Source organism: Ambystoma mexicanum, chromosome 2p (assembly GCF_040938575.1).
Source record: "Ambystoma mexicanum isolate Mex_15411 chromosome 2p, UKY_AmexF1_1, whole genome shotgun sequence".
NCBI classification, from domain to species: Eukaryota; Metazoa; Chordata; class Amphibia; order Caudata; family Ambystomatidae; genus Ambystoma; species Ambystoma mexicanum.
This window is the reverse complement of record NC_090923.1, coordinates 463,067,830-463,091,554: the sequence shown is the minus strand read 5'-3', so window position 1 is coordinate 463,091,554 and position 23,725 is coordinate 463,067,830. Positions and strand designations below refer to the sequence as shown.

The 23,725-nt window shown below is 42.8% G+C and overlaps 1 protein-coding gene across 18 annotated transcripts in view; it reads left to right on the top strand.

The window, feature by feature from the left end:
- The window catches only part of FOXP1 (forkhead box P1), a 1,926,958-nt gene that overhangs the window by 1,816,105 nt on the left and 87,128 nt on the right, over window positions 1-23,725 (top strand). For 15 of the 18 annotated variants that reach the window (XM_069643824.1, XM_069643828.1, XM_069643826.1 and 12 more), the window contains 2 exons: window positions 6,775-6,819; window positions 7,642-7,746. In XM_069643824.1, the coding sequence (XP_069499925.1) occupies window positions 6,775-6,819; window positions 7,642-7,746 (150 nt within the window). The remainder of the gene's footprint in view (window positions 1-6,774; window positions 6,820-7,641; window positions 7,747-23,725) is intronic. The other 3 variants (XM_069643832.1, XM_069643833.1, XM_069643841.1) reach the window with 1 other exon arrangement.

Below are 23,725 nucleotides of genomic sequence, written 5' to 3'. Positions count from 1 at the left end.
AACTTTCTTCAGCCATGCCAGGACAGTGATTCTTCCAGTGACGCATGACTATTCTTTGTGCCACATCCAGTACCATGTTCTCAATTTCATTTTTTTGCATTAAAGGTTTCTCAGATGTATTGATGCTTAACAGAGCCAACTCTTGTGTAATCCTCTCAAATCCAGGGAGCACGTTTGTAATGAAGTCTGGCAGATCAGTCCAAAAGGTATATATGCTATGCCAGTGTCCCCTGGAAAATAAGAAGGGGCCTTCCTGCCCACACCCCTCTTCTTTCCACCTGCTGGAGATTTGTTGAAGCTCTGAAGGCTGTTTGGATGGCAATATGTTGTGAGCATAATATTGGGAATTGGTCGAGTATTTGTCTGTTAAGACCCTTAATGCCACTCCACGTGGCTGTCCTTCCTGTCCTCCTTATTCAGAGCTATACCCAATTCTTTTATCCAGTCTCTCTTCAGCTTCTAGAAGTAACGCCCAAAAGATGTTGTTTCATAAGGCCTAGTGACATGATATGTGTGGACAAAAGTGGTGTCCTGCTCTGGGTTGATTTTCCCTGCTAATTTGGAAGGTGTACAATATCTCATTTATAGAACTTCCAAAAATCTGTCTTATTCACATTGTAAGTTCTCTGCAGTATATTGAATGTAGCCAGTATCCCTTCAATAAAACACTGAAATAATCCCTTTTCAATCCATTGCTTCTAATTCAGGAGGAACATGTCTGCATAGCTTGGCATAGATTCGCGATTGGGCAAATGGTGAATGGCAAAGGGACTTCAACAGAAATTTCCAATGAAGAAGAATACGCAAAGCTGTGAATGTGTACATTGAGGAGCGATGCTGAACAGGGAGGCTGTGAAGCCTCTACACAGGCAACAGCCTGTAAACATCTAAATCGCGCCTAGGCTTTGGCATTTCACAGCACAGCTCAATTTTTAGGAGTGCATTCCAAGTAATAGTAAATATAATATTGACATGGGTACTTTGGCTGCAGGATTGAGTCAGACCAATAGTGTTGTCATTTGCATGAACAATGTCAATAACTGGTGTCATGGCTCTTGTGTAAACCACGTTCTTGCTAGCCAATTCCACAATTCGCTTTCTTTTTGATGACGCATGAAAGGCTAACTCTGGCCTGCTGGGATTCAGACTAAGGCACTGATCTCCACAGCCGATATGCAACCCGGCTCTTTCACTTCAAAGTATCTCTTAGAGTGGGCTGTGATTGCCGTTCCTTTTGAAATAATCCTCAAATGGGCATAAAGAACATTGAAAAACCACTTATCGTTGTAAATCGGATTGACCCATTCAAACAAAATTTCTTGGCCTCTTGGCCCTTCGAGTGTACAATGGATTATCGTTTTGCCCATAAGTTCTTCATAATACTGGTGTTCGTTTCATGTAACTGGGAAATGAAAAGGTCTGCTGTTACTCCTCCACAGGATCTCGCACTTCTGGGGCTTAAAACCTACAGGTGGCGTGATATGCTGCTTACGAATGTTAAAATAAGGCTCCCTCAATGACACTGGTTTTAGCCTGAAGTGCTCTATGCAGGCAGTTGACGGCCCAAGCTGCCACAAGGTGAAGGTAGATTTTTTGATGTACAAAACTTCGATGCTGAAAGATACGTCAATAAATAATGTAACTGCGGACAGCCTGTGCAGTCCCCTAAACCATTTCATTAACAGTGTAGTGAAGTTCTGCACACTCACACCCATTATCTTTATTTCAAATGCAAAACTTACTTTTATAGGTTGTGGTAATTTAATTTTTTGGATGAAAGGAGGCTGTTTTTTTGGCAGGAATCGCAGTGACATCTCCCATTTGACCCATGCAGTGGGAGGAGGGCGTGGAGCGTGCCAGATATCTGCATTGTTAACTGATGTATTTTCGTTGATAGCAGTTTAGCAGTGTTGCGAATGCATGTATAGAATGATTGGTAGCAGTGTTTAGCAGGGTTAAACATTTCATGTTGCAGGCTACCCAGGAGTAAAACATTGCTCGCCTCATGGACACAGCAAATCATAATTTACTCTCTGCGAGTCACTCGTTAACGACTAGTGGCGGCTGCACGTTTTTCGACCTGGTTGAGGATGCCTTTATGGAATGATTGGTAGTAGGTTATAGCAGGAGCTCCAAATAGGTGTGTATAACATTTCAGTTTGCAAACTATTCGGCAGGCATAAAAAGTCACTTACTCAATAATTCACATGCACACAGCATATAATTTCTTACTCCCCAAGAGTCGGTTATCATTTACCATTGTCTTAATGCAATTAGCCCTCACTGAGCCATTCCCTGGATATCCTCCAGAAACCATTTCATTGGCTCATGTCTCAGGTGTAGCTATGAAGGCCCATCGAATGTCTTAAATGATACCAGAGTTGGTACTGCGACCTGTTCCGTGATGGTAAGGGGGATTGCTTCAACACTTCTGTGATGTGCTAGTGTCTTGCTACGAGTGAGGGTCCCTTATGGATTAAGATGGGGATTACCGAATGCTCTTGGTGGAATGTGATGATGATTGTCGGACTCTGTTGGCTACCTGCACATTGAAATCGGAGGTCTGTAGTTCCTAAATGGGTTGTTCAGCTAGATGGTTTTTCTAATGAATACAACATAACATTCTGAGCTGTAGATATATTCTGTTTTTAACTTTGAGAGTTCCAATAAAAGAAATATCTGGTCCCCGTTGATCTGCATTGGAAACGGAAAATGTTAGCTGGAACTGGAAAGCTCTCTAATAGAAAACACTGAGGTTGAAGTATATGTCTGTGAGCAATGCAGAAAAGACTTGATTCACACCCTGCAGGTGACTACTTGTAGGTGCTCCAACTTCTTCTCCAAGAATGATAAATGACTATTATGTAGTATCATTTTCTAACGATTGAACTCGCCAGATCTTGACCCCAAAGCAAGTGTATTAACCACTCAACCACCCCTCTGATATTCTAACAGTATCATGGGCTGAAATACTTGAGAGCAAGTCTTTTTTTTTAATTGATCCACCCTGGGCTGTGGATTTTTAACTCCCCTTTTCTGCCTCATGGGTACATTTCTAGCCATTTACAGAAAGGGGGTGCTTTTGTTATATTTTATAATGACTGGATAATCTGTTTTCCGTTGAATTTATGGTTTGGTTTATTATTTGTATAGCGAGCACCGCTCTGTGGCATCTTGGCTCTCAAACATAGGAAAGTTGTTACAGTAAGTGCAGTACATATAGAATACCTTCAGAATTATAATTATATTGATCCTTGATTTAGGTTTTGGCTTCAAAGGGCCCTTAAGCAACCATAAACTATGAGTGTGTTTAGTGGTAGATGGCGATTGTGTATGAATACAGATCTCCTGTAGTGAGCTTTCATGCTCTCATTTTGTATTTTTCTTGCATTGTGCTCTGCTGAAACATTCACATTCTATGTGCAATAGGTAAACTCTATCGATGTCAAAAACCTTGAGAGAACAATGTTTCTTATATTTTTAGTTTGAAGTATGAACATCTTTTTTGTTAAGTTCTTTTATGACTGGTACCGTTTCCAATGGTGTGAACATTGTTCTCGTCATAACATGATATTTATTGGATACATCAGAGCAATGCCATTGGCTTTGCTAATGCTTGTGAGCAACTTGCCAGGGCCTAATGTCGCCCTGTTGCTTATGACTAAGCTTTGGTGCTACCCTCGCATGAGATCTGTGTTCTAGTAACCGTCTTCTCTTAGTTCTGTTGCACTAGCTAGTGCGGACGTGCATTCTCCACTCTTGTTCCCTGACTATGGAACCACTTCCTGCTTGCAGTCTCTGCTATTTGGAATCAGCTAGCATTCCGCTAAGCTCTGAAAATGCTCTCGTTTCCCTAGTGGTCAGGTTTCTTTTTCCTGCCCCCGGTTTGCCGTTCAATCCTAAAGTGTATGCTAACTAATTGATAACTTGTAGCTGAACTGCACACCTGTACCCACATTCCATGCCACTGTTTCAATTTTTGTTTGGGTGCCTGATGCATGCACGTGCACTGTGTGCCTGTTTCATTGCATACACTTGTTTTGAATGTGCTTCTGTGTGAGCTGATATAGGCACAAGCAAACATATGTTTCCCCCTTTGCATTGATTCATAGTTTATTTTTGTCATCACGGTGCAGCTTATTAAAGCACCCATGATGCACATTCTTCATCAAAATGCCTGCACACAGCTAAGAAATGTTTAATGCGTCTTGCAGTTGCCATGCCAAGATGCGCAATGCAGAGTACTATTCCTTTGGGGATCTTTTTGGAACCAGGCGTCAGATGCACTAGCCTGAGAAATCTCTGAATTACAATTTTCTCTTTGTGAGTGTGCTAAAGAATAACATCCTGATTGGTCCTGAAATGTCACTTAATATACGAGCACAGTTTCCACAGCACAGGTGGCGCTAATATAGGACAGTCCCCCAGGCACTTGTCGCCAACAGTTGTACAGCTTGTTCAGTGTCGGCCTCCATATGGCAATCTGTTCCATTCATAGAAAGACATGGTAGCAGTGCCTGTGGCTGCTGTGGTCAATGTAGTGTAAACAGAACATTTTAACTCTCAGCAGCCTACATGAAACAGTCTGCTTTGTGGAAGATGCACGTCTAATGCGTTCTGAGACTTGGCTCTGAGAAATTGCCAGAACAATTCTGCTGCTTTAGGTTTTTGTTTTGCCTATTAGATGGTGTTTTAGCACCACATATACGCCGCAATGATTGCATTGGAGTACGGATGATGGCGGTTTTTATTTTGTACCGACCTATTGACGACCCATTCCCATGCACTACCTACCCCCGCCCACTGAAAACACAACCATATCTTTGTCCTGTATGCGGGCTGCCCATGTTTTGAATTAGCAGTCTTCTGGGAGTTAAGGGTTTCATCGCGGATGTAAATGAGCTCCTGGTGTACTAAACTTGTCTTAAGCAGGTGTGCCTTCAGCTACTTAATTTATAAGCAATATTTGTGTCCTTGCATCTGTTCCTTGCATTGAAGTCATGTTCAAAACAGGGACTGGCAAATGTATCAGTATTCAATAGGCATTTGCCAAGCATTGACATCCTATGCTCAAGTTCTCGCACTGTTTTCCAGCTGTTGGCATCTTATAACCAGGTATTGATAGCATTGGGTGCCAGTCTAGACTTATACGTATGCAAAAGCCAAAACTGCTGGCTTTGCCAATGCTTTTTTTCTGCCTTTACGAAGTATTTGCTAAAGCAAGTTGATAGTAGCCAACTTGGTCTAAAGCAAGTAATATTATCTGTGCCTCTTGGGCCAGTGTTTACATTTGTCAATGTGTCTATATACAACTTTTTGTTGTTGTTGCCGATGGTAGTCACGTGTTGGATTATCTTTAATGGCCCTCCTTGTGCGATGGGTTGGGGCTATGGCTCACATTGCTCAGGAGACCCTCCTCACGCTTGTCCTTGCCTAGCGGTAAATACGTTATAATTGTTCTAAGCGCTGGTAAGGGAAGTGGTCTCATTCACTCACTCACGAATATGGTCCAAAGGTGATAAATATACCACAATAAATCATGCTTTTGTTAAAAGGTCATGGAATAAATTAGTTCTGTGTTATACTTGAAAAGAGAGAAGGGCTTCTGCAGGGATTCTGAACACTACATCCGGATCTCAGCATTAGGCACTTGTCAACTGACTGAACAGTGGCATTTTTGCGTTTTGAAACAATCTGTTATCTACAGTTACATACTGCAAAAGCACCTCCTTTCTGTGTTCTTTGCCTTCTGAGCCAGGGCTCTCCCCTCACTGATGCGCGATTAGAGGTCTATATAAAATGTGGCTATGTAGCGTTGCTCCGGAAGTATACCATGGCAAAGTTATTCATGGTCGGCCTTCCTGCGCTTGCTTTAAGACATTTTTAGTCCGATTTAATTGAGGCTTCTCGCTTACTGACTGCTTTGTGTTATACATCCAAATATTGCTGGACTTTGCATAGTAGACACGTCTACAGTGCATCACTACTCACTTTTGGTGACAAGTGCAATGTGTGTGTTTTTTTTAATGTATTGTTTTTTTTTGACGGAGTGCATATTTTGTTTTACTCTGTAACTAAAGAACTTGGAGTAATTACCCAAAAGGGACAGAGGTGCCTAAGAGAATCTAGAAGGGGAGAGTTGCCAGCAGCGCACACACTAAACGTGCATTCTTCAGGCATGCACACACAACTAACTACAGGGGGTTTCTTGTAACAATAAAAGTTAGTTCCTTGTGTATGCCAACATGTTACTCAGATTTTGTGTGGCTCTTTGTTCTTATTCGGTAAACAAAAACTAGTCGATGCCATAGCAACTGCAGCACCAAGAGGAGAAAGTGTTTACATTACTTTGAGTTCAAGAATATCCTAATAAAGAAATATGCTTGCCCTTGCTCTGCTGCTGGGCTGTGCTCTGCTGCCAGCGGCACTATTAAGGGAATGTTTGGAAACGTCAAAGAAATGCTAAAGAAACTATATAATGTTATTTCTCTTTATTTAGACAAGTGTGTGTGGTGCTCACCTTCACTTGAAGTGATCAGCATGGGGTCACGTGATGATTAATTTGTGGGTGGACAGAGAAAAGAACAGCTTGGCACACTGTAAACACTGCATGCTATGTGAGGTTTCCATCTGCTGCCATATTTTTTTTTTTTAATTCTTCTAGTATGGTTTTCGTAGAGAACCTTTTTAAAATGCCAATAACGCCTGAAAATTCAGCTGTTTACTGTGCAACTAAGTACTTTTGAAGCAATAGGGGTCTCTTTTTGTGTTTAGATCAGTTTTCTTCTCTCAAACGCAGCCCTGTTGGAAAATGTGCAGGTATGCCTCATTGTGAGTTTTGAATTTATCTCTGTGAAATGTGTGCCTCGATATGATGACGCAGCACGAAGTGACCGAGCTCAGGGTAGAATAGACAGTTCAAGGAGGTGTTGCAGGGGTCGACACATGTACTAGTGTGGGACAGAGTTCTTGGGCCAATATGAAAGCAAGCCTTTGCCTTTTACCTTCGTTTCCATGCTTCGTTGCTTATTTAAGGTGCTGCCTTTTGGGGGCCGCCTTTTTTTTCCTCTTGTATAAGGCTCAGTGGCATTTGCCATACAATAAGACCAACACGACTGTACTGCAGTGCGTGCTCTTTTTTTAATCTTTCTGGGCCTAGTTTCCATAGCAGAAAACCAGGTCTGACCCTTAGTCTCCACGAGTGCATTGCTGACGTCACGGCATAGCTACGGACGTCTTGGGTTCTAAAAAGTTGTAGATGTTACTGTACACGGGTGGTATTAATTGGGGGCAGAAGAGCTACCCTCCAAGTGTGCATACTTTTTTAAATATGGCAGATATAATGTATATAGTTTTATTTACTAGGATATTTTGTAGGATGTTTGATAGTTGGTGTTTGCCTTTTGAATGAACGCTTGTTAAAATGGGTTTCATTTTATTGTATTCTCCTGCGTCAGGTTTTTTTTAAAATTCTTTTTATTCATGATTCTAGATTCATATGATGGGGCTAGTAAAAGGAGTATTTGTTAGTCACTTCTATTACAATGGTTTATTTCTGCATGCCAATTTGCTCTGATTACTGACCACATAGCTTTAACAGGCACCTGGAACTTGTATTTGTTTTTGTTTTTTCTCACCCAGTATGTCCCATGAGGAGCACACGCACAGTCATCCGCTCTACGGGCATGGCGTATGCAAATGGCCTGGCTGTGAAGCAATATGCGACGATTTCCAATCATTTATCAAGTAGGTATACATTGTTCCTCCACAGGGTGTGTTGCGCTGGAAATGTGTTCTGACTGTTAAGTTTGCATCTCTAGGGGTATTGGCAATGTTATTCATTAAATATCAAGTCGCTCAGTATTCTGGTATGGCATGATAAAGTATACTATGCTTTACTGACTGAAGCCTCCTTTCTGGTTCCATGGTCTATACTTGCTTGTAAGCCATCTAAATAGCTATGTCCAGTTGCAATCAGACGAAACTTGAAAAGTCACTTTCAGTTGTTTTTGATTTGGTTCCGCTAAACTGTGATTACTGTGTGCTTGTTGACACTCTGACGAAGCAGTCCAAACGTTTGTTGTGGGTATATTTTGTTGCCATAACCGCACACAGTCCTTCCTACAATGTTCACGTTGGACTTCTCACAGAGTTGAGAGCATGAGAGGGGTCAACCTTTCTGTAGGCTTACTTGTGAGCCCTTTTAAAGAACCACACCTTGGTTTGATGCATATTTCTTACTTGTGGTGACCTAGTTATGGCATAACCCGTCCATTATTCAGACCTAATTTTGTCTCTAGCAAAACCCTAGAAATCTGCCTGATGGCGTGCACCTGATCCTGCCTGATTAGGGGTTGTCATTACTTCTGTGAGACCCTTAGACTGTTGGACTGGCCTCTAAAGACCCATTTATATATGTATGTGATGCCACAATGCCCAAATGCACTTCTCTCAACTTAATTCTCCTCTAAAAATCTATGTTGACCAAAGTGGTAAGACCCTACTGTTGCACCATTAAGACCACCATTTAATATGTTAGTTGAGTTACTGTTTTAACTATCATTCTTAATTAGTGTATCTCTTAACAGTTGGGGCCTAAGGCATTTTCTGTTCTTGTTAGATCTATTTCAACGTATATTTGTTGGATTTAAGCATTCCAAATTAAACAACTTTGTATTTACTTGAGTTATCGGTTCAATTAATATTTGTACCAAATGATGCACACATCACCTTCTCTGTTGCACAAAACAAAGTTTCAATACAAAAACTCACTTTTTTGGGATTTTACGTTTGGGTCTCATGTACATGGAACACATGCCAAAAAAACAGTTCAACCCTCCTCTGCCACAAAGAACCCTGAATGTGAACATTAAACCATACCTTGGAACATTACAAGATCATGAGCATTAGCACTCCTTGATAAAGTTTACATTTAAACCATCTGCAACTTTTTTGATTTTCAAAAGCAATTTTACACATGCAGCGCTTTGTATTTTCAATATCGCTGTGCACTTGAAAATGCTAGCAGTTTTGAAAGCACAACAAACTTTTGATAATATTTTGGATAGATGGAACAAACCCTTCTTCCGTTTTTACCCTGAAGCAATACAAAAGCTCTCTTCTATCAAGGTCACTTTCAATGAGTGGGAATTTTAAAATTAGGACAGCACTTCTCTAACCAGCACCCAAAACCCAGACATTCAGTACCCCTTTGCTTAAAGACCAGGTCTGAGGAATGGTGATGGGCATTGCATTTTTAGACAAGGACACCCCTTCTCTTTAGGGAATTCTGGGGTTGACAAGGAAAATAGGTGTACCAGATTACATTATCAGACTATGGTTTTTATGCACACTGGCAGTGCGTTTTGTTAATTTTGAATGTTTAACAAAACCACCCTGTTTTATTTAGCTGTAGAGGAATTAATTGAATTATTATTTATCAAAATATACCAAAGGTCTACTTCCATACACCCCACCCGTTAACTAATGGGAAGGTATTAAATAAACCAATTCCCCACACTTGTGTTCCCAAGTTAGAGTTGTGATGGAAGTTGTGATAATAGAAGGCCTTGGGATAAGCTTTAAAATGATAGTTGATTTATTTTTCTGTCATGTAAGGTTCCTGAGAAAACCAACAAAATATAATGCATCATACAATTCTATAACAAAATAATCATATGCATATTTAAATTTTCATATTACATCTCTTTGAGCCTTAATTAGTGTCCTTGCCACCGCATCCTTTTTTCATGTTCCTGCAATAAAGTCCATTAGCATTATTGTAAGGTCAAAGATCAGGCCATGGTTCTGCTTATCTTGAAGAGCATAGCAGATGGTCTTACCTCCATGCTCAGAGTAAATTCCTCCGGGAACAAGCCTGTGATCAGCATCTCTGAGCTGACCACAAATCGAATTTAAATACATGTGTTTTAAAGAGTTCAGCCCATTTACTCTTCATGTGAGGCCTTTTAACATCTCGCACAATGCTGTCACTTGCTCATTTTCCTTTTGGCAAGTGAAATTTTAACTCCATGTGTTTATTATTTCTGCTGCAAAATGCACCCACTTTCATGATCACAGTTTCTGTGTTTGAAAATGCCATGCTTTCCATGTAGAACAAGCTTTTAATTTTTCTTGGATTTATCAATCTTGTGCATGGCCCAATCAGTAAAATGATTTCTCGATTTAAAACAGCATTATGATACGTGGCAGATGTGAAAGAAATGCTTCCTTATCAGTTTAGCATTCATCTCTGCATGTTTTCAATGCCCTGCAATGTTTAGGCCCAACGCGGCTAAATGCAGTTCCCTTCTTTTTGGGAAAAATATGTCTGACAGCATGGAACAGTAATCTTGAGTGCAGAGGATGAGCAGAGAGAAAAAAGGATGGGCAGTAGTAAGAGATGCAGTCATAGAGGTACAATGAGCAGTACTGCTGATGGCTTTGTAGACTGGCAGAATGAACCCAAAAAAGGGAGCAGGTGTGCATGGAGAGCCAACACACATCTTGATGGTAGTTAGAAGTGGAGGAGGCTCTGAACGGGTTGTAGGAAGTTCTGGTAGCAAAGTTGAGGACTTCTCAAGAGGGAAGAAAGAAAGGAGAGAGTAGGCTCAAGCAGTAGTCCAGTTTACGCAGCACAGGTGTGGAGATTAAGGTAGAGTGGTATTTAAGAAATAAATGGATACATTTCCCAAAGGTTGATTAGGTAGTTGTGATGAATTGTTGCAGTCGGAGGTCACTATCGATTAGGGCCTCATGGTTGCGAGCCTGGTGAGAGGGAGCAAAAAGTCAGGTGGGAATGGTTGTGGGAATGACATTGGAAGCTGGAAGAAACATAATTTCAATTTTTGAAGATTTAAGCATAAGGCAACAGAAGGCCATCTAGTGACGAAATGCAGTGAGACAGTTGGAAATCAATTCAGTGATGCCTTGTGTGAAGGAGGGTAAAGAAGAAGAAGGATTTGTGTTTTAGCAGCAAAGAAGGGATGGTGAAAGCCGAAGAATGATAGGTCTTCCTAGGAAAGGCTTCTTCAATAGAGATAGGATGCTTGCAGATTTGAAGGAGACAGAGAAGAGTCCAGCGGTAAGAGAGGGGGTGTTGGAGCTCAGTGACATGAGGGCAGGTGATCGAGACTTGGTGTTTAACCAAACACGTTGACAAGTGCGTAGGATGGGTTGACCCTTTATTTCGGTAGTCAAGGTAGGATGAGTGGTAGGAGTGGACAGAACCAAGGCAGGTGCCGATTTGGAGAGCGGAGGGCTCTAAGTCACGGATTTTGGAGATAAAGTTGTGAACAAATTTATTGGCTGAAAAGAAGGCTATTGGGTTGGGAATTGTGAGCAACGTTTGGAGGGTAGGTGAAAGTTGTGGGGTGATTGTGAAGAGAGGAGATTAGGTGTGTCAAGTAGGGTGATTTGGCAGATGTGACAGCAGCAAGAGATTTATTTTTCTGTAGGTAAAGAGTTGGTTCTGTAATTTGTGCCAGCATCTTAGGTCACAGTTCTTGTTTTATTTGAACATCTCAATCTCGGAAGTGAACAAGGAATGAGGACTGGTACGAGAAGGTGTACCTGTGCGTGCTGGACAGTGTTGGTCAAAGGTATTCATAAGTTAATAGTGAACGTCAGAAAAAAGCACAGTCAACAGGAGAGGCATGAATAGGGGAGAGAGACAGGAGAGAGATCCTTGCATTATTAAAAAAGGCAAGAGTCCTACCTGAATTTCCTTTGCCATTGGAGTGGGGAAAGGATGAATAGGTGGATGTACTGGGATGTTCAAGGGAACAATTGTGTGATCAGAGGGCGAGGGATCAATGGATTGGTCAGTAGAAGGGGAAATTATGGCAAAGGAAAGGTCGAGAGTGTTCAGATAGGTGGGAGCTAATTTTAAGTTGCTGGAGACGGCTTTAAAAAATTAAAGTCCCCAAGCATGACAATGGAGAGGTCAGTAGGAAGAGACCTCAAGGAGAACGTTCAGCTCAGGGAAGAGGTTGCGAGGACCAGGGGGAGTGATGGAGAGCTAGAACAGTGCGAGTTATAGGAGGGATGAGACTGAATAGTGGAATATTCACAAAAGGAAGAAGTAATCTCATAACTGTGTAGGAGGGCTGTGGTGATGGCCTTATTGAAAAGGATCCCAGACTGTCTCCCATGCCAACATGGCCAGGAAGAGTGCGATCAGGTAGTAGCTAGTGAAGCTGAGGCCTGAAGTTTCTGTGATGGCAAGAAGTGAAAGATACGTGGAAGTGGTTAGTGATGTAGGAAGGCTTGCTGTACAGTGATTCTGCATTCCACAGGCCATATGGGAAAGAGCGATAGGTGGTGGGGGAGAAGTGCAGGTGTTATGCAGTAGATGAGAGGAATAAAGTTGGAGATCCTGGGAGAATTGGAGTATCATGTTTGAGGGGTGAAGATGCAGGGGCGGTTGGAGGGAGATGGGGAGAGTAGAGCTAGGAACATGTTAGACCGAGTTGAGACTGAAGGCTACAAGAGAAGTGAAGGAAAAGAGCGAGTACGGGAGGAATGGAGCAAGGTCCAGGTGCATGATGGCGGTTAGGAGAAATAGGCAAGTGCAGAAAGGGTGAAGACCGAGCGAGACAGAATAGGTGCGTAAGCGAAAAGGAAAGGGGGTGTGAAGGTTGGCTGGGAAGGAGTTGGAAGTTCTGAGTTTGGCTAGAAGTTTTTTTCTCGATTGGTAGATGTGTATCTTTACCAGTAAAGGACCTGCTCACAATTTCTCCTGTTTGTAACTTAGTGCGTCATATTTAGAGGTGTATTTTAATGTATCTATCCCTCTACCCAGCTGTATTCATTGTATGTGGAAAGAAACCTACCAAAACCTTTCTTGGGCCCTGATTTATGGAATTATTTGCGTGTAAAACGGATTTGCGTGCCTGCAAATCCCCATTTGTCAAACAGGGATTTGCTTGCAAAATGCCATGCAAATCCCCGTTTTACACGCAGATAATTCCATGAATCAGGGCCTTGCTGTATTGTACATGCAAGTGTTTGCCGGCACTACACTATTTCCTCTAGGATATTGACCCCCTGCACATGGTCAGTGTGAGAACCATCATTTGTGCTAACCACTGGCATTCTTCTTTTTCTGGGTCTGTGATTATCTTGTTGTAGTCACAGTGGCTCCGTTTCAGCCAGGCTGCATTGTGACCTGAAGTGTATGTAGATGGACCGCCAATGTGACTGCTACACCACAGGAAGTCGGCATCATCACAGGAATAATAGACGCTCAGTGCTTCAAATAAGGCACGTGCGGGTGATATTCAACTGCACACTTTTTGTGAAGAGGTTAATGGAGGATCTCGGTACCCAGAATTTGGAACTTCTGAGGAATGAGTATATATCTCAGCAGGAGAATCAGCAATGTGTTTTTGTTTAAAGAATAATTATGAAGAAACGCTGTTTGCTAAAGCACAACAAGCAGTTAGATTAAAAAAAACAGAAGGAACAACATAAACTGAGGATTTTCAAACTGGATCCCTCACTTCGATCCTCGGTGCCCCAGAGTTGTGGATACATATGGCCTGTTTGGTAACCTTATTATTGTGCTTGGGGCATACTCCCACATCTTAATGGTCTTTGGAGACTTGAGCATGTGATGCCCGTCAACAAGCCCCCTCAGAGGATGGGCGGGAAAGGCTACATTTAATTATGCTTTTCTGGATAATGCTTACCTGTAGGATGCATATAAATGAAATGGAAGTTATTTCATAATTTGATCACATTAGTGTTCGAAACCTTTTTATGTTAAAACTGTGATTTTCATTAATGTGTTAGAACATGCATCGCCTACAAATAGAACAAGCACACCATTGCTGTTGATACTAAGGTGGCAGAGTATTTTATGAGAAAGATCTCTACCATGGGATTAACACAATCTGGCATCAGACGTTTGTCTCGGTTGCATTCTCTACAGCAAAGCTTTCTGAACAGTGTTTTTTTATGAATTTTGGGACAATTGTGGATTGATTTCCTTGAAAGGAGAATTACATCAAGAACATATTCCTCCGTCTTCTGCCCACTTGTGTTATTAGTCTGACTTCCAACACGTCTTTTTTTCACTGCTAGAAGAAGATGCTAGAGATTGAGTTTTAGCTCAGTGTTTGTTGCTGGTTCTATCCATATTATCTGTGTATTGGAGATCTATCTTCTGTTTTTTTGAGAAACGTAAATACGTTTTCATTGGTGGCAGTGGGAACAATCTGCTTCTAATAAAAACCCTCCCTTTACACAGTCAAAACATGCTCACACTATTCTATAACCCTCTCCACCCCCTGAGAATATTTAAGCGCTTCAGGGTCCGGGATGAAATCCCCACCCCAATGTTGTAATTTCTCAGTTTGCATGGGCTATCCGTAAAGGAACTATGCTTATATAGTCCGTAGATCACCTAGAATGTTTACCAGTCTTTTGTTTGGGCCAGGTGTACACCCAGACCCTTAATGAGCATATCTTCCTTATTTTGTGACATTGGCTACATATGCCAATTGCAGCTCCTGTTTGCCAAGTAAGTTCTAGCATGCGTCACTGCAGCTACTGAATTGCCGCTATGTCACGTTTATTTATAAACCGCACGTTCACCCGAAGGCAAGAACTGGGTAAGGAAAATCGGAACAGAAAACATTTTAGAGAGCGACAACAGGAGAGATACTCGGAGGTGGCCCGCAGAAAATGAGGGAGAGAATTTCGGGCATTGGCAGCAGCAACTGAGAAAGCACAGCCACCCATACGTGATCTAAACCGAGGGACCTGAACCATGAGAGTAGACTGTGAATGAAGACGGCGAGACTGGATACAGGGAAGAAACTTATTCTGGAGATATTCCGCGCCCAGCTTATAAAAGGCTCGGTGCACAGTGCAAAGCGAATTTAAAAAGAACGCGCTTCTCAACAGGAAGCCAGTGAAGCTGCTGAAGTAAGGGAGACATATGCGCACCCAGCAGAGGCTGAAGTACAGACCTGGCTGTTGCATTTTGGAGTAACTGGAGGCGATGCATAAGATAACCAGGCTGGCCAAGGTAGAGCGAATTACAGTAGTCAATTGTACTAAGTACGATGGCCGCAACTACAGGAGCCTGAAAATGGGACGGGATTAAAGGAAGAACTTACGCAGAATTTTCTATCTGAACTGACCAGATTTGCAAACAGCCTCAACATGGTCGCCCATCGATAGAGATGACGTGATTTTAACACCCACAAGGGGCAGGCAAAGGAAAAGAACCCAAAGAAGTAGGCCAGAAATCAACCATCCAGAAAGACAGAGGATTAGACGTACCAACCACACGGACTTCAGTTTTGTCACTGTTAAGCTTAAAGCCAGTTCACAGCCATCCAGGATCCTAGGTCCTCAAGGCAACCCCCTAATCTGTGCGGCGGTATCTAAATGAGAAAGATCAAGGTGGACCATAATCTGTGTCATCGGCATAGGAGTAGTACTGAAAACCATGGGACTGAATAAGTTGGAGAAATGGCCTAATATAGATTTTGCATAATGTTGGCGACAATGCAGAGCCCTGAAGGACATCGCAAGAAAGAAAGACAGGCTTAGAACAGAAAGTAGTAAGAGAAACAGACTAGGAGCGGTCAGCCAAGAAGGTAAAGAACCATTCCAGAACTGCCAGCTGCCGACAGCCGGGAGCTCAGGATGGGATGGTCAACCGTGTCGAACGCGGTGGAAAGATCTAACAAAATCACTGCTATGAAACCACCCTGATCGACCAGGTGGGCCAGATCATCCAGCACAGAAACAGAAGTGAGGGCTGACTCAGTACCCGTCCCAGGACGGAAAACTGATTGGAAAGACTGAAAGAACCCTTAGGATTACAAAATGGAAGAGAGCAGAAGAGGAACAAGGGACTACAACAACTTCATAAGAAAGGGGAGAAGCGAGATGGGACAAAGATGTGTAAGTACTGTTTGATCCAAGGAAGGCTTCTTAAGCAAGGGGATTACAAGCGCATGCTTCAGAACGTTGGGAATATAATCATCTCGAAAAGATATATTAACTGCCGATGTCATTGGTGAAACAATGTCACACGAAATTTCCTTAAGGTGAACAAGCGGAATGGGGTCAGACGGAGAGGCAGATTTAAGCTGAAGGAACGCTGTGAGAACATTAGAATTGGGTAGGAGAAGGGGATGGGAAGAAGACGAGGTAGCTGACCGCCCGACATAATTACTAATATTGGGACAAATCATCTCAATCTTGCTTTGAAAAAAATAGCAGAGAGTCACAAAGTTTTTGAGTCGACGCAACCTGAGGGCCCAAGTTAGCAGGAGAGGAGAGAAAGTGAACCAAGTCAAACAAAGCTTTAGGTTGGTTAATGGCTGCCTTTACTCTCTGGCTAAAAATGATTGTTTTGTAGAGATGATAGCCTACTTCTGTGCACTGGAAGGACGGTTTGTCAGCTGGAGAATAGCTGGCTCCCACCTCCTCTCTGCTTGCCTGCAGAGAAGTTTACGAGCCCCAAGTTCATCAGAGAACCAAGGCTCAGGAGGATGGTTTTTCTGTTTACAAAGCCTAAGGGGGGCCAAACGGTCAGCAGCCGCGTAAATGGTGGCATCCAATGTCAACAGGGAACATGGCGCATTTTGAGGGCACCGAGAATGGAGAGAGGCTACTAGGTCAGGACTAGAAACCCTATGCCAGCTGCATTTAGGGGTGGCATGCTTAACCTCGGGCAGAATAGAATCCACACAGGGGATAGAGATGGGTACCATGAAATGGTCAGACTATACTGGACTAGAGGGAAAAATTGTAGTAGAACCCCTGGGAGCAAAAACAAAATCCAAAACATTTACCACTCGGTGAGTAGGATTGGTGATCAGCTGGGGGAGGCTGAGATCAGACATAGTGCTAAGAAATTGGATACCTGTCGAGCATTAGTTGTATTAGCTGGGAGATTAAAGTCTCCGACAATCAAAAGATTTGGATATTTCAGCTGGAGTTCCAGCACAAAAGCAGGAAGTTTAGCACTGACGGTCCTGTCGGCACCTGTGGGTCTATAGATCACAAAGGCGGACAGTGTCATAGTGGGAGACAAAAGAATGCGAGCCAGAAGACACTCCATCTTAAGGGAGTGATCAGAGAAAGTGAACGAGGTTTTGAAAATGGCCTTATGCGTGATAGTTTCTGCTCCCCCTGCATGACTAGAAGTACGATCAACGTGAACAAGCTCCTAGTTGGGGGTGGGGAGGGGAGTGCCTGAATAATGGAGGGGCCTGATGTGTCACAAAGCAGGGTCCCTGTAAGAAACAGGATATCAGGTTGAAAAGAAGTAACTAGGACATAGCAATCCAGAGCATGAGCCACCAATGAGCCTGGTGTTCAACAGGCAGCAATGCAGAGCATCCGCCGTAGGTATAGCTTTAGACCATGTATGAAAGCCGACCTGCCAGTGAGTGTTGGAAGGAGCCAGGGATACCAGGATACTACGATCCTAGTGGCCATCTGCTCTAGGAGAAGAAGCATAACCTACAACGTGCAGGCCTTGCACGCACTGCACACGAGCATAGATGGGCTAGACTTCAACGCACTGAGCCCTCGCCTGCTGCGGTCGTCCACTGCACTTTCGGAGACCGTCATTTATACAAAGACCCACGTTGTGATAATTAGGCCCTGCCCACTAAGGGAAGGACATAGAAGGCAGACAACAAAGCGTGTCTGCAAGTATCCAAATCTGGATACCGTTGTAGGGTTTGCATACAAATATGCGTTGATGCAACCGCTGAAGTTTGTAGTTGAAACTTGAAGGCTTCCAACCTTGTTCTACTTGTTCCCCACACTTATAGCTTTACCCCTTCCAATCCATTTCCCTTGATATGGAAGGATTTTTTTTTATAAACTGTTTTTTTTTGTTTTGTTTGCTATCCTGGCCTGAATGGACAAAATAATGACCTTTGAGGTACTTGTGTTTATTAAGAGGTAGCACCAGGATGTCTGAAGCTGATTCTGTGCATTTGGCAGGTGATGTATCTCATCATCATCTGTACATGAAAATGTATGTTTGCTGATTCTGAAAGCAGTAGTGCACAGGTGACTGCTAAGAGCATTTTTGAAAGAGACTGAAGACTAATGAGTCGAGGCAGGGCACACGCAGTTGCCAGATTTCACTAAACCCAATACATTGTTTTGTGACCACACCTATGATAGGGTACTGAAGGGATAGGCTTAAATGTCATTTAATAGATGCAAGACTGTTAGGATGGTCACAGTTCATGCAGTTAAAGGTGAATAACCCACAATGTACCACGAGCCGTCACACTCAAAGTTATAAGTAACTCATGAAAGCCTGATACTTGGGCCACAGTCCGATCAGAAAAGCCGATGTGTCAGAAAAGCCGATGTTGAATATGAAAGTTGTGCTTCGATTATCCACCTTATCAAGTGGAATGAAAGGAATCTTCCAAGGAGTTCTTTAGATTCTTGATGAGTAATATTGGTTAGCATGGTCACCTGCTCTGCCCTTACTTTTCTGAATAAAGATAGCCACTGTAACACTACTCACCTTTTCCCTACCATGGTTCTTATGGCACCTGACCAGCACCACATGATGTAGGTTCAATATAAGGTTATCCTCAACAGCAATCGTTCTGTCTATGGGACGTTTAAGGTAGCAAACAATGTTACCCAGGGGAACCTTTTTTGGAGCAGCTTGCAGTCAGCAGATCCTGTGTGGAAGAATAGTCAGACAGGTGGTAGGTCTGGCCAAGAAGACGTGAGCGCACGAAAATAAGTAATAGACACTACACGGTTTCCCTGTCACGAAATGAACGGCATGAGCTCCGTATCGTGCATGTATCTGTTGCTGTGTTTTTTTTATTATTCCTTTTAACACTCCAACTTGCATTTGTTTCCTGTATACGTCTTTGTTGAAAGAATGTTCCGCCACCAAAGGTATCCATTGCCTACTCTTTCTTAAGGTCTGTTGTTGGCTAATACGTGAGGCAGATGTCAATCAACACTTAACTAGCACCATTAGCTGTGCGATCTCTGATATTTTACAGTAATTCAAGGAATACAACAAAGTTGTTGATTTGTACACACAGAATAACGAGATGGTGTTCTAAAATCATTATAAGCATACCCCTCATACATGCGCTCTGCTGTTTTCAAACTAAATGCAGGTCTGGTGTTTGCTCTTTGTACTTTGTCATGAATGTGCTGCTCTTTCACCATTGCAGCAGTTTTTGCCAGCATGTCCAAGCATGTTCTACTGGTTGTCTGCTGAAACTGCACCCAAAGGAATGCCTGTAGCCCCAAAGTAACATCAATCTATTTGATCACTGCCCTCCTTCAATCATAAACTCTTAGCATTTTTCTTTAAAGTTCTGTGTGGGGGCCATTATTGGAAGGAGTTGGGCTGGGGTAAGGGGTGGTTGACTGTTTCTAAACGCTTCCAATGTTGACAATGAAGTGAAAGAGGTGCCCTAGAATAGAGTTTTCCAAAGATCACCTTACAATTTGTTTAAGTGGCAGGATTGAAACTAGGTTTCCTTGCCCCGCTGCCCACGTTTAGCCATGGCATATTCTTTCATGTATACAAATGATCACTTAATCATGCCGCTGTTTAATAGTGCTGCACTGATAGACGATCTTGTTACGAAAAACAGTGGTACTATTTTTATCAACCTCCAAAAGCTGAGTTGGCCATGTGAGAGTCAAAACTTTGGCCTGGTGGTAAGTCATCTCGTCATAGTACCATTTGAGGGCTCCTGAAAGTCTGGTTTTCTACCTCTAAGCAATTGCCTAATGTTGCCCACCGATGCAGTGAGTTGCATGTGACGGAAGTCTGAAGTGTCTGGGTTCTACCATTTCTCTGCTACACTGCAGGAACTTCAGCGCACAAACATTGTCATTTTATTTGGTGGCTTGCTGTGTAGTGAACATGTTTCCAAAGAGCCACCACAACACGTTCCCGATATTGAGTGAATCCCAACTCTCTAGAAGCAGTACTTGGTCTTTTCACTTTCTATGAGGGGGGAAATGGTGCGGACACTCGCAACATAGAGACTGGACCTGGAAGCTGCGCCCCGCTGGTTGGAGCCACTCCCTCCAGCTCAGGGTTAACAACTCTTGGCTGTTGTCCATGCTTTAGCTGGCCTTCCTGCCCAGACGCTTTAGCACATGTTAATTAAAAGGAAGTGGTAATATATTGTTATCAATGCTCCTTTCCAGTGGACTTGTTCATTTACTGTCTGTGTTCAAAGCTGGTCTAGTAACCATTCAAATTAATACCGACAGGAAAAGGGGTTAGAGTAGTAGTTAGGCAGTGGCACTAATAAAATATATGGGTTGCAAAAAAAGAGGAATACAAAAAGCATGCACAGGAAAAAATGCACCATGCACCAAAGAAAATATGAAGAAATATAATGGAACATTGTTTAAAAGACACGGAACCATTCAAATCCATTTCATCCGAGCAGGAGCCCGATTTTTTAAACGTAGATTCTGATCTTATGAACAGACGTAGAGCTTCTGCGAGAAGACGCATGCTCAAAGTGTGAATAACTGGGGCAGCAGTGCAGATTTTTACACGCCTGCTGTGCCCACACTTCTCTGCTTTCATTTTAAATTGTAACCTTTTGATTCTAATGGAAACAATTTTATAATTTGCCAGTAGAAACAACTGTAGCCATTTCATCCCGAATTACATTTTCAGAAGTTTGGTCAAGTTTGTGCGAAGGAGGCTGCTAAGTGCAGTCGGTAATGTTTTCACAAGTGTTTTTATCATGGTAACATCTTGTTTACTTTAGTTGCCTGCCTAAAACTACTTGGAACATGTTACGAAAACATTTCAAGAAGGTTCCTACAAAGAGGCTTTTGTTTAGCAGCAACTGTGAGGCTGCACAGCTCACAAAGGTGTTAACTTTCAACCCCTTAAGCACTTCCACATGAAATTCCAGCAAACATGTTTGTGGTTTTGGAAAAACAAAGTGTATGTTAAAAGGAACTAGGTATATGCTAATACATGTCGAAGGAGGCCGGAAATCATAAATTGTTCCAAACACATTAATTGCTATCATTTCCATGTCAGAAGGCTCTGCGGAAAAAAATGATCTTTACTTTAATAGCTCAGCCTTTTGAAGCACAGGGGTAGCTATGGTAAATAAGGCTCTGTGTACTTGTCTTTGTTTTAAGAACTGACACATAGTTGAGCATATCAAAAGAAATCCATGCGTGGAAGTGCTTTGTGCTGCTAATCGGCGAGGAACGGCGGCGGCAGCTACAGCGCGGCTCTGCAGCAAAAGGCCCAGTTTTAATCAGAGTGCAGCGTTTTGTGACCTGTCCTTTTATAGCGTCTATGAAACCTGACTCTGTTAAGAAGTTCTAGTCCCCATCTCGCCACCCCGTCCTTTCGTAGTTTGTTGAGAGGTCAGGCCCCCAACATCGAGTGTCCTCTGGTGACCCCACGTGGAGAGGGCAAGAGGGGAAGATTTACTTGGCCCACACCTGACATGAAAGCCATCGTTTGATTGCATGGAGCAGTGCCCTTGAACGCTTCCTTATAGACTGCAATATCTACAGGCATCGAAATTCCTGGGGTACTTACTCAGCTCCTGCTTGTAGGATAGGGGAGCCTGGCTAACTTCACAACGGCATAACAAGGCCAACTGGTGCCAAATATTAATATGTATGAAGGAATATTTCAAACACATCGAGAAAGCGTAATGAATCTTCTATATAATGGACAGAAGGAATAGTTAGCATCTCATCTAGAAGTGAGGCTTTGCGTAGCGCTTTATAGTAGCTACTAGATACCCAAAGGTAGCTGCTGCTCGCTGTTTGATGCCCGATACGTAGCTCCTGAATGCATAATAATTTATTATAATTGCTGCATTGAATAATATGAATTTTTTGCCGACCCAAATGACAGGATTGCAAATATATATCTCAGTGAAATGTTACATATTGCAAACATTTTGGGCGACTGGGCTCATAATACGTAAGGGGTCTTGGTCGAGATTTGCCAAGAAATGCAGACGAGTTAACGTTTATTGATGCTATTTAATTCCTCTGAATAAACCTAAGAAATGTAAAATATTGAAAGAGACTATATGTCTGAGCCGGAAACGCCCAGGTGGCCCGAGGAGCGAAGGTGGTAAAACTTCAAATGTACTACTAATGACTTTCAGCTGTGCCTTTTGTAAAAGCAACTTCTAGTGCACTGTAAAGCACAAGGGCACCTGAAAACCAATAGGCAAGTCCTGAAGAAGCCCGTCCCCCCTTCTCCCTTGGTATCTGACTGTAGCTGTGCCACTCTCTGTGGAGAATGCTGGCCACCTAATACTGATGCCTTTTTGTGGCAACCTTTGAAGACCTTACATGTTTGCGCATTCGCTGTTTCTTTTTTTCTTTTTCTTTCGGGTCCGTTACACAGGCATTTGCACAGCACCGGTTCTGCCATGCACCCAGAAAACATCCCCTGAAGATGTGCCAGGCCATATTGGAGCGATGTCCATATTATAATTTTATTGTTGGCGATGGTGTCACAAAAAAGTCTGAGAGCGCGATTTTCCTTACAATGAAAGTAGTTAAAAACCTTTTAGAAAATCCATAATTTTGATTGCTGGTGCTTCATTAATGTAGAACTGCTACTTTTCATCTGTCTCTTTAGGAAAAATGAGTTTTATCACCTACAGTACCTGGGTTAATGAAATGGTTTGCTGGACTTTAGCCAGCGTCTGATGCATGAGTTCATTGAAAGGTGCCAATATTGGCAAGGGCTTCTCTCGGAAAGCTCTGCATATTTTTAATGATGCCTCATTATTGTTTGAATTTAAGAGAGGCTGGTGTTTCCTTCCCCCCCGTTTCTGTACTTGCTTGCACATTTTGGTTTGGTGGAGCATCCCAAACCCATTGACCTCGAAACTTTTCCCAGAGCCAAAGTAAACACGGCCGTGTCCATCAGTGCCTAGGAAAGGAATGCGCTTGCCTCGGATTTCAGCTGCAGTTCCTGTTCAGCCCTTTAAAAAATCACGTCCCTAAGCTCAAATTTAAAATACTGCATCTCCCCGCAGCCCCCGCCTCCCCTGCACCGTCCCTCCTGTGTTTGATTGTTTGTGGATACTGGCGGTCCAGGAAATCCCAGCCTTACAGATAGAAATCCAGTATGAGCCAGTTTTCCCCCCGGCCAGCCCAGGATGTATCGGACAGTTCTGATGATTTGTTCATTTTTTTTTCTTTTTTGCAAATCTGTATTGACGCTTTCATATATGCTGCATAATTTGTAAAAGGCTGTGTGGCCGCTAGCTGACATATTCTCACACTGGAAAACCTAGGTTGATCGTTTGTTACTTTTTTTTAATGAACCTTGAGATATGGCCGTGCCAAGGGGATTCTATTTACCCCGACACAGGCCAAGGCTCCATGAAGGTTTGTCTGCCAGTGCAAGCACGTATGTGGGTGTGGACCCGTGTCTGCCGAAATCTTGAAATCGTAGGACGTACCCCCTCCTGCCACCCGGGAGGGAGGAGGTGGGGGTGGTTACCTGCCAAATGTCCAGGGGATGTGAGAGTCTCTTTAAAAATGAGTAGGGTGACTGTTTTAGAAGATCAGCTGTTCTGGCCTTTGGCTCATCATGTACATTTTTTTGCTACCAGTCTGTCGGATTCAGTTCCATTTAACATCTGTTTGAACATACACATTTTATTTTGGAAAACGACCCCCTAGTTCCTGCCCCGCACTTCCGTGCCCCCCGTTAGGTGTG